Source organism: Impatiens glandulifera, chromosome 5 (genome assembly GCF_907164915.1).
Source record: "Impatiens glandulifera chromosome 5, dImpGla2.1, whole genome shotgun sequence".
In the NCBI taxonomy this organism is placed as follows: domain Eukaryota; kingdom Viridiplantae; phylum Streptophyta; class Magnoliopsida; order Ericales; family Balsaminaceae; genus Impatiens; species Impatiens glandulifera.
Genome location: NC_061866.1, coordinates 30,169,767 through 30,181,713, shown reverse-complemented (window position 1 = coordinate 30,181,713; position 11,947 = coordinate 30,169,767). Strand labels below are relative to the sequence as shown.

Below are 11,947 nucleotides of genomic sequence, written 5' to 3'. Positions count from 1 at the left end.
CAACATAAATAAAAATAAAATTAAAAACATAAATATTATCATAATATTTAGAAGAATGAGATTCTACTGCCTTAATTCATGCATCTATAAATTTCACATTCATTCATTCATCTATAAATTTCACCTGTGTATAATTTCAAATCTCATCTCCCTATATATTATTTAATCATGGCAATCATTTCTTTCCATTATGCCACAATGATAATCATTTATTTCATGCTACAACATTCAAGCTCTTCTAATACACCTACCAAATTAATAGGTTTTTCTACCCGTCTCATCCATCGAGATTCACTAGAATCGCCATTTTATCGGGAAAATCTCAACGACACAACTCATATGTCCGATATAATCCGTGGTTCTGAGTCCCGCTTGTTTCATTTCAATTATATCCTAGAGCTCTCCAATAACAAAGCAAAAAAAACTAATGACGTATATGCAAGAATTATGCCAACTTATTCAACGTACCTCATGGAGATTTCCATTGGTACACCGCCAGTCAAGCAGTTCGTGCTCCCGGACACCGCTTCAGAAGTCTCATGGACCCAGTGCCTCCCATGTGTGAATTGTTATGAGCAAAAGCAAATCATGTTTAATTCCAAAAAGTCATCTTCTTATAAGGTGTTATCATGTGGCTCGGATCAATGTAAGGATTTGGGGGAAGATCGTGTTTGTAATGATCTCCGGGAATCAGAATGTAGATATAATATATCATCCTATGTTGGCAAGGCAAGCAGTTCGGGAGAACTAGCCTTGGAGACATACAAATTGGGTCGCACTTCGTTCCCGAATATGGTTTATGGGTGTGGGAATTACAAAAATATCATAAGTATTGAAAAAGGTTCCTCCGGTGTCTTTGGACTTGGAAGTGGGCCTCTCTCGTTCATTAGTCAGCTTCGCGAATCTTTGGGTAGAAAGTTCTCATACTGCCTAGTATCTCATTCAAAACGAAATGTAAGAAGAAAGTTCACCTTAAGAAATTTAAGTAGCAAGCTCAATTTCGGCACTAGAGCGATCGTTTCTGGGCGTGGAGTGGTGTCCACCCCCTTGGTCACCAAGCCTTCCTCACCATTATATTATCTCACATTGGAAGCAATCAGCGTCAACAATAAGAGAATTCCGTTCACAAGATTAACCAGATCCATGAGGGAAGGGGGAGTTGATATTATTGAGGAGGGTAACATCATAATAGACTCAGGCACGCCCATAACTTATTTACCGACCAATATTTACGAAACTCTGAAGGATGAACTTAAAAGGTCGATTCATGCCGACTCAATTCAAGTGCCAGGACATCCTGGGTTGCTTTGCTATGTAATCAACAAGAAAATCAGTATTCCCTTTGTCACCTTCCATTTTCATGGTGGTGCTAACTTAAATTTACCAAGTACGAGCACTTTCAGTCAAGCAGAGGGTTTTTTGTTTTTGACGATGTTACCCTCTAATAATACGGCCATATTTGGAAACTTTTTACAAATGAACTTCTTAATCGGCTATGATATTGATATTGGGAAAGTCTTTTTCAAACCAACTGTTTGTTCGAGTTGGTGGAGGAGAATAGATGGTTCAGATCAGGAGTGGAGCATGGCCCCATAAGATCGATCAGTTTTCATATATGTTTTTAATTTATTGCATGTTTACAAAGAAAAATAAAAGCAAAGTCATAATGTTTGTTATATTACAAAGATACAGGCTTGAACAATGGTTTTACATAAAAAATAGTTATGAATTATTATATTTGAAAAGGACATGATACATGATTTTATAGAACTATTTTGTTCATTTCTTTTAATACCATGTTTTAAAACTACCCACCTTAGAAATTCAAATCAAAATGATTAAAAATGTAATATTATTTAATTTTTGATGCAGTATATAATCCAAGAAAAACAATATCTTAAAAACTGCAGGAAAAGATGTGTAACGGTAATTATTAAGATTGAAAAAGAATATGTATATTTTCTTGATCTCTGCATTGTGAATCAACTCATATATATTTATATATACAAAGGATGTCATAATTATTTTCCTAAATTATGTCTATAATTAATTCCAGAATATTGGACCAAATAATACAGCAAATACTCCCCTGAAGTGGGAGCAGAGAGATCACGAATGCTTAACTTGCGAAGAAGAAAAGTAAAAGATGAACGTCCCAAGGTCTTAGTCAAAACGTCAATTAACTGATGAACAGTAGGCACATATTGGATGGCAATGTTTCTAGAAATCAGTTCATCCCGAATAAAGTAACATTCAATCTAATTATGCTTTGTATGATCATGAAAAATATGGTTACTAGCGATGTGGAGAGCCGACTGACTATCACAGAAGAGGTACATAGGGAACGTATGAAAAATGCCAAAAGTCTTTAACAAAGACTTGTGTCATTTTAGTTCGCAAGCAGTAACCTCCATAACAAGATATTCAGCTTCAGCAGAGGAACGTGCAACATGAAGTTGGTTTTTGGTACGCCAAAAAATAGGAGAATGTCCAAAAAAAACCATATAGCTAGTAAGAGAGAAATGAGTGAGAGGACAGGCAGCCCAGTCACTGTTTGAGTCAAAGACGATGAAAGCCCCATACAAATACCTTGGCCCGGATGAACCTTAAGATACCGAAGAACTCACAAAGTAGCATCCCATTGGCGTTGCATTGGATTACTTAGAAATTTTTCTATAGTGTGAACAACATAACTTATATCCACGCGAGTAATCGTAAAATAGACTAAGCGACCAACCAAACGCCGATATTGGTCAGGTTGACCGAAGATATTGGTAATAGACGAAGCAAAATGATGATTTTTCTCCATATGTGTATCAATAGGGAGACACCCAAACATACCATCTTCAGTTAATAAATCTAGCACATACTTGTGTTGGGATAAAAAAATTCATTGGGACCTCGAGTCACCTCAATACCAAGAAATACTTAAAACGCCCCAAGTCCTTCATATGAAAACACGAATGCAAGTAATCCCTAAAACAAGAAATCGGCGTTGAATAACTACTAGCAATAATTAAATCATCCACATAAACTAACACATGGATATAATTGGCATCTCGAATAAGACGAAATAGGGAATAATCAGCATAAGATTGTATAATCCCATATGATTGCAATGCAACAGACAACTTAACGAACCACTGACGAGGAGCCTAACGTAACCCATATAAAGATTTGTTTAAGATACAAACCATACCTGAAGGAGTAGAATAGCATGGGAGAGGACTATATACACTTCCTCAGACAAGTCACCATGTAAAAAAGTATTATACACATCCATTTGATAAAGTTCTCAATTACAAATAGCAGAAATTACAAGAAAAATGCGTACAATACCTATTTTTGTAAATAAAGCAAAAATTTCTACATAATGAATTCCATAACATTGTCGGTTACTATGAACCACTAGACAAGCTTTATAACTTTCCACCATTCTAGATGAGGTACGTTTAATTTTATAAACTCAACCGCAACTAATTGCTTGCTTATCAGTAGGCAACCAGGTTAAAGTCCAACTCTGTTGCATTCCAAATCATAGATCTCCTCAATCATTGTTGTTTTCCATTGCGGTGATTTAACAACCTCCATAAAAGAGGAAGGCTTTTTGCTATCCGGAAGAGCTGCTAGATAACACTGATGAGTGACTGAAAAATTATTATAATTTACAAAACATGCAATGTCAACAAACTTATCTGAGGTCCTTAAAGATAATGGTGGTCAAACAATAGGGGGTCTATATTTTGATGAACCACTATATTAGTCACATGATCGCGAACAATCCAATTCCTATAGGACCGACGCAATAGTTGTGGACTAAGAGAGGTTGACCAAACTCCCTTAGAGTCAATGCCTATGTCATCATCCGAATCAACCCATAATGATGGTTGATTAAAATATTCTTCCCATTTATCTTTAGCTGTATCCGAATGAGAATTCAAGTAAGGAAACTAATCTTCAAAAACATGAATGTCACGGCTTACAAATTTTTTTGAGATCTAAGATCATATAACCGTTAGCCCTTTTTACCAAATGGATATCCCACAAATATACAACGACATGAGAGTGTGTCAAATTTTTCTTTAATATACGTGGAATTGGAGACATAGAATAAACAATTAAAACCTTAAGGGAATAATGAGTTGATGGTTTACAAAAAAGACATTCATACGAAGTCTTAAGATCCAACAACGTTGTTGGCGTGAAATTGATTAAGTGCGTAGAAGTAAGTACACATTCTCCCCAAAAATATCGGGAAAGCGTAGCTTGAAAACGTAACGCACGGAACACGTTACGAATGTGACGGTGCATACATTCAACTCTACCATTTTTTGAGCCATATCAACACAAGAAGTTTGTAAAAGAATGTCTTTTTCGACAAAAAAATGCTTCCAATGAGGTAAATTCACGACCATTATCCGAACAAAACACACAAATACATTTATGAAATTTTGTTTTTACCATCATATAAAATTTCATAATTAAAGAACCAAATTCACTTTTGCAAAGCATTAAAAATACTCATGTAGTACATGAAAAATAATCAACAAGAGTAAGAAAATAACGAGCTCAACAACTCTATAAAAGCTTGTTTGATCCTCAATATCACAATTGACTAAATTAAAATAGCAGTAGCAAACTAATAGAAAAAGGAGCACATGTTTGATTGCTCATAGAAAAAATATGAAAGTTCGTAGAAAAACCTTTATTCAAAGTTTGTGAAAGAAAAGGTAAAGAGGAAATAACTTTCATATAGTGATGAACTAAAGGCTGGTGCCATAACACATTAAATCCTTTATTAAAAATCGCATGAGCTTGAATTGTTGGAGCCGTAATCGGTTAAAAAATATAGACCGCTCTAGATAGCACTCCCACTCTAACCAGGTTCCACAAAGTGCGGTCGTTAATAATACAAAGTGTATTAGTAAAAATAATAATTTAATGACGGACAACATTGAGTTGAGATACCTATAATAAATTACTAGTCATCAAAGGGAAATATATCACATTATCAAAAGACAATCCAATCAAGCACAACAATACCAATTTTGTCACAAATATCGCAACACTATTGGGTACACCAACACTAGTATTAATTGAGCTAGTGTTTGAAAAATATTTTAAGTTACCTGTCATATGATTCGAAGCTCTAGTATCAATAATCCAATTATTGGAAAAAAGACATACATATTAATTTTCCAGATGAAGCATTAATGATATTCACAACTTGCTACAATTGTGATCAATGCTCATCGGAAATACATGGAAAATATGGGCAGTCAATCGAACCGGTAGACACCTCACTAGAGGAGGCGACTGCCATGTGAAAGGCAAGGTTACGTCCCGAATATGTGGTATTACTGCGAGGAGAAGTTTGAGATGTACGACCAGGTTGTGGTTTCTATCCACCATGACTTCCGCGAGCACCACTCTTAGCACAACATTCTTGATACCACTCCGGATAGACATATCTCAAAGCAACTATCCTTTGTATGCCCTTTTTTATTACGTTGGCTACAAACGCGCTTATTTAGGCCATTGTCGGACCTGTTAGGATTCCCTAAGACTACAACATTGACTAAAAAACTGATAGCCTTAGTCCTATAAGTCGATTTCCCTTACAAAACAATTTGCTTTCATTCATCAACAACAACCTTATCATATGCAATATTAAGTACAAGTAATGGATCCTCATTAGAATATATGAGACACAATTATCAAATTTAGTAGCATCCAATCCCATACAAAATTAATGGAGAATAGATTGATTCTGAATCTGTGTATACTCAGGTGCTGCTGCATAGGTGCACTTTGGCAGCTTCTCAATCACAGTTAAATCATCTTGTAAACAAAGTAATTTAGAATAGTATTTAGAAAAAGACTTACCATACTACGTACACTCAGCAATCTAAGACATAAGATCCAGAATATACGGTACATTGTCAATGGAAAATTACTCATGAAGATCATTCCATAAATCCTTAACCTCATCTAAATAACGAATGCGACCTCAGATCGATTCATCAAATGTATTCACGATCCATGCATTAAGCATTGAATTAACGACATCCCATTGAGCAAAATCTTGATGACTGGTTGTTGGAGGTGTGTTATCACCATTAAGGAACCCTAGTTTATTCTTTGCACGGACATTATTACGTATCATACACCTCCAATCTTCATAATTAACACCAGTTAATATAACCGAGCAAATTATCAAGCCTGCACCCCTTCATTATGATGAAAGTAATAAGGAGAGAAAGGCTCATAAAGAGTAGTAGAGGAGGTTGCAATAGTCTGTTTAGATTCCATTATTGGGATTTAGAGCTAACTAGGGTTAATTAGAGATAGAAGACACTGAAAGAAAATATCAACATTGGAAATTTTGAAAAAATGAAATCTCTCACTAAGAGAACTCTGATACCATATTAAGATTGAAAAAGAGTATGTATATTTTCTTGATCTATGCATTGTGAAACAACTTACATAAATATACAAAGGATATCATACATATCTCTCTAAATTATGAATATAATTACGTATAGATTATTAGACCAAATAATACAGAGATAATAGTAATCTCCTTGACATGTTTTGTAATAATGGCATAGTATTAATGTCTCCAAATTGTATTCTCCAATAATGTGTGAAAACATATAATTTTTGAAATATGTTTCTAAAATAACCAAATCAGACTCATCGATAGATAGTTTGTGTATGAAAATGAAAAACATTATAAGAAGATTGAAAATTAAATCACTATCTAAACCCAAACTAACACTAATGTGTAAACGGTAAGAAAAATATTTTCATAATGTTAATTCAAGATGTGTTTGATCATTTTATCGTGATAATTAAGTATATTCTTGTAACCCATAGGAATAGGATCCCCTACATAGTTTAGCACGTGTCGCGAACATGTGACAATATAGGGAAATACATTGCGGGGAAGCTCGAGATTTGATACTTTTCAACCTTGATTTGTGTGTCAGACTTTTTTTTAAGATTAATAATATACCTAGGAGCTTTTAGAATTAATTATGTAATTATAATTAATAGTGTTCAAATTTTAATAATTTGGGGGACACATAACAATTTGGCCAAAGCCTGGTATAAATTAAATAAACATAACTAATTTAAAATATTATTTCTCTGAAATCAGAGTCCCCAAGAGATTTTATAAAATCATTAAAATGATACGTGTATAAACATATTTATACTAGAATTTATGTAAAGATTTTATGTCTTGGTTACGCTCGGGAAAGGGCTTTCGCACTATTCCTTCCGCGCCCATCAAAAGACGGTTTAAAATTTATAAAATAAACAAAGTCTGGCTTTTTAAAATTTATTTATAACATTAATTTTCTTTAATTAGTAGTTCATGGATCCTAAACAATGATAGGTTTAGACTTCATAAATAATTGTACAAAATTATTTTAAAAGACATATATGTGATTGCGTTTATATATCACTAATTAAAAACTTTGACAATATCATAAAAGTTTTAGAATTTAAAAATAAACTTCAAACAGGGACTTAGAAAAATCATATAAGACGTTTTTCACTTAGACTGACAAGTCTAATGAAGTTAGACGCCTACGTCTAATAGCAGGATTCATTAGACGCCCACGTTTTGGGATTAGACGACACGTCTAATTACGGGTCCCTTTAGACTAATCTGAAGGAGTTAGACTACACGTCTAACTTTCATCTCTGTTAGACAGCACATCTAACTGCGCTTCTCTTTAGACTAATCTGAAGGAGTTAGACTGCACGTCTAACTCTCATCTATTAGACGACACGTCTAACTACGGTTTCCTTTGACTAATCTAAAGGAGTTAGATTGCACGTCTAACTCTCATCTGTTAGATTGCACGTTTAACTACGTCTGTTAGACTACACGTCTAACTACGTATCCGTTAGACTGCACGTCTAACTACGTATCTGTTAGACTGCATGTCTAACTACGTCTGTTGGACTGCATGTCTAACTTCGTCTGTTAGACTTCACGTCTAACTACGTCGGTTGGACTGCACGTCTAACTACGTCTGTTAGACTGCACGTCTAATTCTCATCTGTTAGACTACACGTCTAACTACGTATCTGTTAGACTGTACGTCTAACTACGTCTGTTAGACTGCACGTCTAACTACGTCTGTTAGACTGCACGTCTAACTACGTCTGTTAGACTGCACGTCTAACTACGTCTGTTACACTATACGTCTAACTCTCATCTGTTAGACTACACGTCTAACTACGTTTGTTAGACTGCACGTCTAACTCTCATCTATTAGACTGCACGTCTAACTACGTATCTGTTAGTCTGCACGTCTAACTACGTCTGTTAGACTGCACGTCTAACTCTCAACTGTTAGACTACACGTCTAACTCAATGCATCCGATGGCCAATCAGTCTAATAAACCTCATTCAGACTTAGTCTAATATAACATATTTTCGATATACCTGCACCAAAAAGGATTAGACGACTTAGATTATATTTTAAACCAACACATCATCAAAATTCCATTAGTTAAAATACTTTGACCATTAGTCAAAATAAATTTACTCAACAATTTCTCCCTTTTTGATGATGATGTTAAAATTTTGCATCGATAAAAGATTATATAATGCAGTAGATAACAACAGACTATTCATATATCAAAATCAGATAAAAGCATAATTAGGAATGTTTTTCAACAGAAAATACAAAAACATCTTTCAAGAACAGCAAAGAACAGCAAAAATATTTCAAAACAATAACATCAAAAGATATTTCCTTCCCCCTAAGTCTAAGGCAAATCGTTTTCCCTTTCCTCCTTTTTTCTTCCCCCTTTTTAACATCATCTGGGAAGGGAATCAACAACCGACTATAGGGCTAAAGTTAGAGTCGAGTTGAGCTCGTCCCTGTTTCTCTTTTTCAACATGAGCCTATTCACCCTAAGAACATAATCGACAACCTTCTGGTTGTTCAAGATTTTGGAAGAGGAGGCATAGAACCCATGACCATGTTCATCAAGAAGACAGCAAAGGAATGCGCAAAGAGAAGCGTCATAGCCGAAGGAAGATCTTCTTCCAGGAGCATATCATTTTGACCAGGTTGTTGAAGAGGAATTTCGACCAGTTGATGGCTACACCTCTTGTGATGGCCGCCATTATTTCAAAGTCCTTCGTACAGTAGATGTAGGAGGAGTCTTTTGCAAGGAGGGATTTGGAGATAATGTCGTTGAGTAGGGCATACTCAACTTTCAAGTAGTTACTCTTCCCGTGATACTCAACAGGAAGAGTTTCCTCTTCGGAGGTTTGATCTGAAAATAAATTCATCATTTCAGACATAATCTCATTTGAGAAAGAAGGAAACTCATGGATTCCTTCGGTTGGGAGTCTGAAGAACAAGCCGAATGTTTCTTCAGTGAAGCAGATGTTTTTACCAAGTAAATTCGCATGAATGTATTTACTGTGGTAGAAGCTAGCTGATTCGAAGAACTCATGAACATCTTGTTCGTGATAAATGCAGTGGGGGCGAAGAAACTTCTTCAGCCCAAAAGCTTTCAATGATTCAAACATTTGAACCATTTCAGGAATCGAAAGAGTAGAAACAGACTTGAAATCTATTTTTAGGGATTTTGGAGAGAAAGAAGTCATTTTGTCAAGATGAACATAAGAACTTGACGATTCAAATTCTAGAGAGAGATAAGGATTTAGGAGTATTCAACCATTTGAGTGACACCATTTATCAAATATCAGAGAGCTAACGTGTAACAATTAATATTTAATGATTATACCAACCGTCAAAAATCTCAGAAACCTATTCCCAATGGACACAACTATCAATTAATATTAATCATGAAACTACACAATTAATATTAGACGTATAGAAGAAAGTTATCAGAAATTTTAGTCACTTTTGAAAAATTGAAAGACACTTGTCTTCAATCTATTTAAGAAGTGACTGATTTATTTTTGACGGAAAAAAGTACATAGACAGATACATTTACCGATGATAGTTGTTCCAATAGCTAGAAGATGAAAAGTTTAACTATACAAGTAGTTAGACGTTTAATCTACTTTTCACGTTCTTCACTTCTAATTGGGAAATCCGTCTATTAGACGTTGTCGTTTAATCAGGTTTGTCTTATAAACGTCTAACATCTATTAGACATAAATGTCTAATTACGCATAAACACCACGTGCTGCACGTGTGTCTAGTTAGACGTGAGCTTCCACAACTCTTGTCATAAAAACTTCTAACGTCTATTAGACGTATACGTCTAACTGCGCAGGTTAATTAACTAACCGAAAGAAGATAAAAACTGTTTAGAAGACGTACTTCTAATTAGTTATGATTCTTAAACTTCTAGTCCATTGGACGTCTTGAGACCTTTGTGTTCTTGTCTATCTAGTTACGTTTGAACCAATGTTCCCCCTCAATTCATACACATAACAACATCAATCAAGATCAACAAGTCCTAAAATATTTCTAAAGTGAGAAAACTTAGCTTCGGGTAGAGGCTTTGTGAATATGTCTGCAGTTTGTTGATATGTAGGGGTGTATTCAAGACGAATCTGCTTCTCATTAACATGCTCTCGGATAAAGTGATGCCTGATTTCAATGTGCTTTGTCCGAGAGTGCAAAACTGGATTATAGGTGATAGCGATAGCACTTGTGTTGTCGCAGAAAATTGGAGATTCTTCAGCCTCAATTCCATAGTCCCTAAGCTGTTGTTGAACCCACAAAAGCTGAGAGCAACAACTGCCAGCAGCAAGGTACTCTGCTTCAGTTGTAGATGTGGAAACCAACGTCTGCTTCTTGCTGAACCATGAGATAAGACGATCTCCAAGGAACTGGAAAGTTCCACTTGTTCTCTTTCTATCAATTTTGCACCCTACATAATCTGAATCTGAAAAACTAGTTAAATTGAAACTGGAATCCTTTGGATACCACAGTCCCACATTTTAAGTTCCCTTTAAATACTTCATAATGCGTTTAGAAACAGTAAAGTGAGAGAGTTTAGGATTAGCCTGAAATCTTCCACAGACACCAACAGCAAATTAGATATCTGGTCTACTGGCAGTAACATAGAGCAATGACCCAATAAGACCTCTATAGGCTGTGACATCAACACTTTGACCACCATCATCTTTGTCCAATTAACTAGAGGAGCTCATTGGAATTGTTGCAGCAGAGCATTTCTCCATCCCAAACTTCTTTAGTAACTCTTTGGTATACTTGGCCTGATTGATGAAGATTCCTTTTTCCAGCTGACGAACTTGAAGACCGAGGAAGAAAGTTAATTCTCCCATCATGCTCATTTCAAATATGTTCTATATCATCTTAGAAAATTTCTCACACAATTTGGGGTTAGTTGATCCAAATATAATATCATCAACATATATTTAAACAAGCAGAATGTGAGAGTCTTTAGTAAATCTAAATAATGTTTTATCCACAGTTCCAATGACAAAATCATGATCAAACATAAATTCAATCAAAGTGTCATACCAAGCTTTAGGTGCTTGTTTCAGACCATACAAAGCTTTGTCAAGTTTAAAAACATGATTTGGTAAAGTATGATCTACAAAACCAGGAGGTTGCTCAACATAAACATCTTCATTTAATTTACCATTTAAAAATGCACTTTTCACATCCACTTGAAAGACTTTAAAATTCTTAAATGATGCATACGCCAGGAAAATTCTAATTGCCTCAAGTCTTGCTACATGTGCAAAAGACTCATCAAAGTCGATACATTCCTCCTGTCTGTATCCTTGAGCAACTAAACGAGCTTTGTTTCTAATAACCAAGCCATCTTCGCTAAGTTTGTTTCTAAATACCCATCTTGTTCCTATGACTCACTTATCAGTTGGTCTAGAAGTTAGATGCCACACATTATTTCTCACATATAGGTTTAACTCCTCCTACATGACATTGATCCAATCTGGATCAAC

At 35.1% G+C, this 11,947-nt stretch overlaps 1 protein-coding gene across 1 annotated transcript; it reads left to right on the top strand.

The window, feature by feature from the left end:
• Positions 1-339: 339 nt before the first annotated feature.
• On the top strand, positions 340-1,596 carry LOC124939197 (aspartic proteinase CDR1-like). The gene has a single exon (XM_047479700.1). The coding sequence runs from the start codon at positions 340-342 to the stop codon at positions 1,594-1,596; it is 1,257 nt and encodes a 418-aa protein (XP_047335656.1).
• The last annotated feature ends 10,351 nt before the right edge of the window (positions 1,597-11,947 follow it).

What these genes read in the sequence shown, in the direction of transcription:
- LOC124939197 (XM_047479700.1), top strand. Translation starts at nt 340, where the DNA reads ATGTCCGATATAATCCGTGGTTCTGAGTCCCGCTTGTTTCATTTCAAT.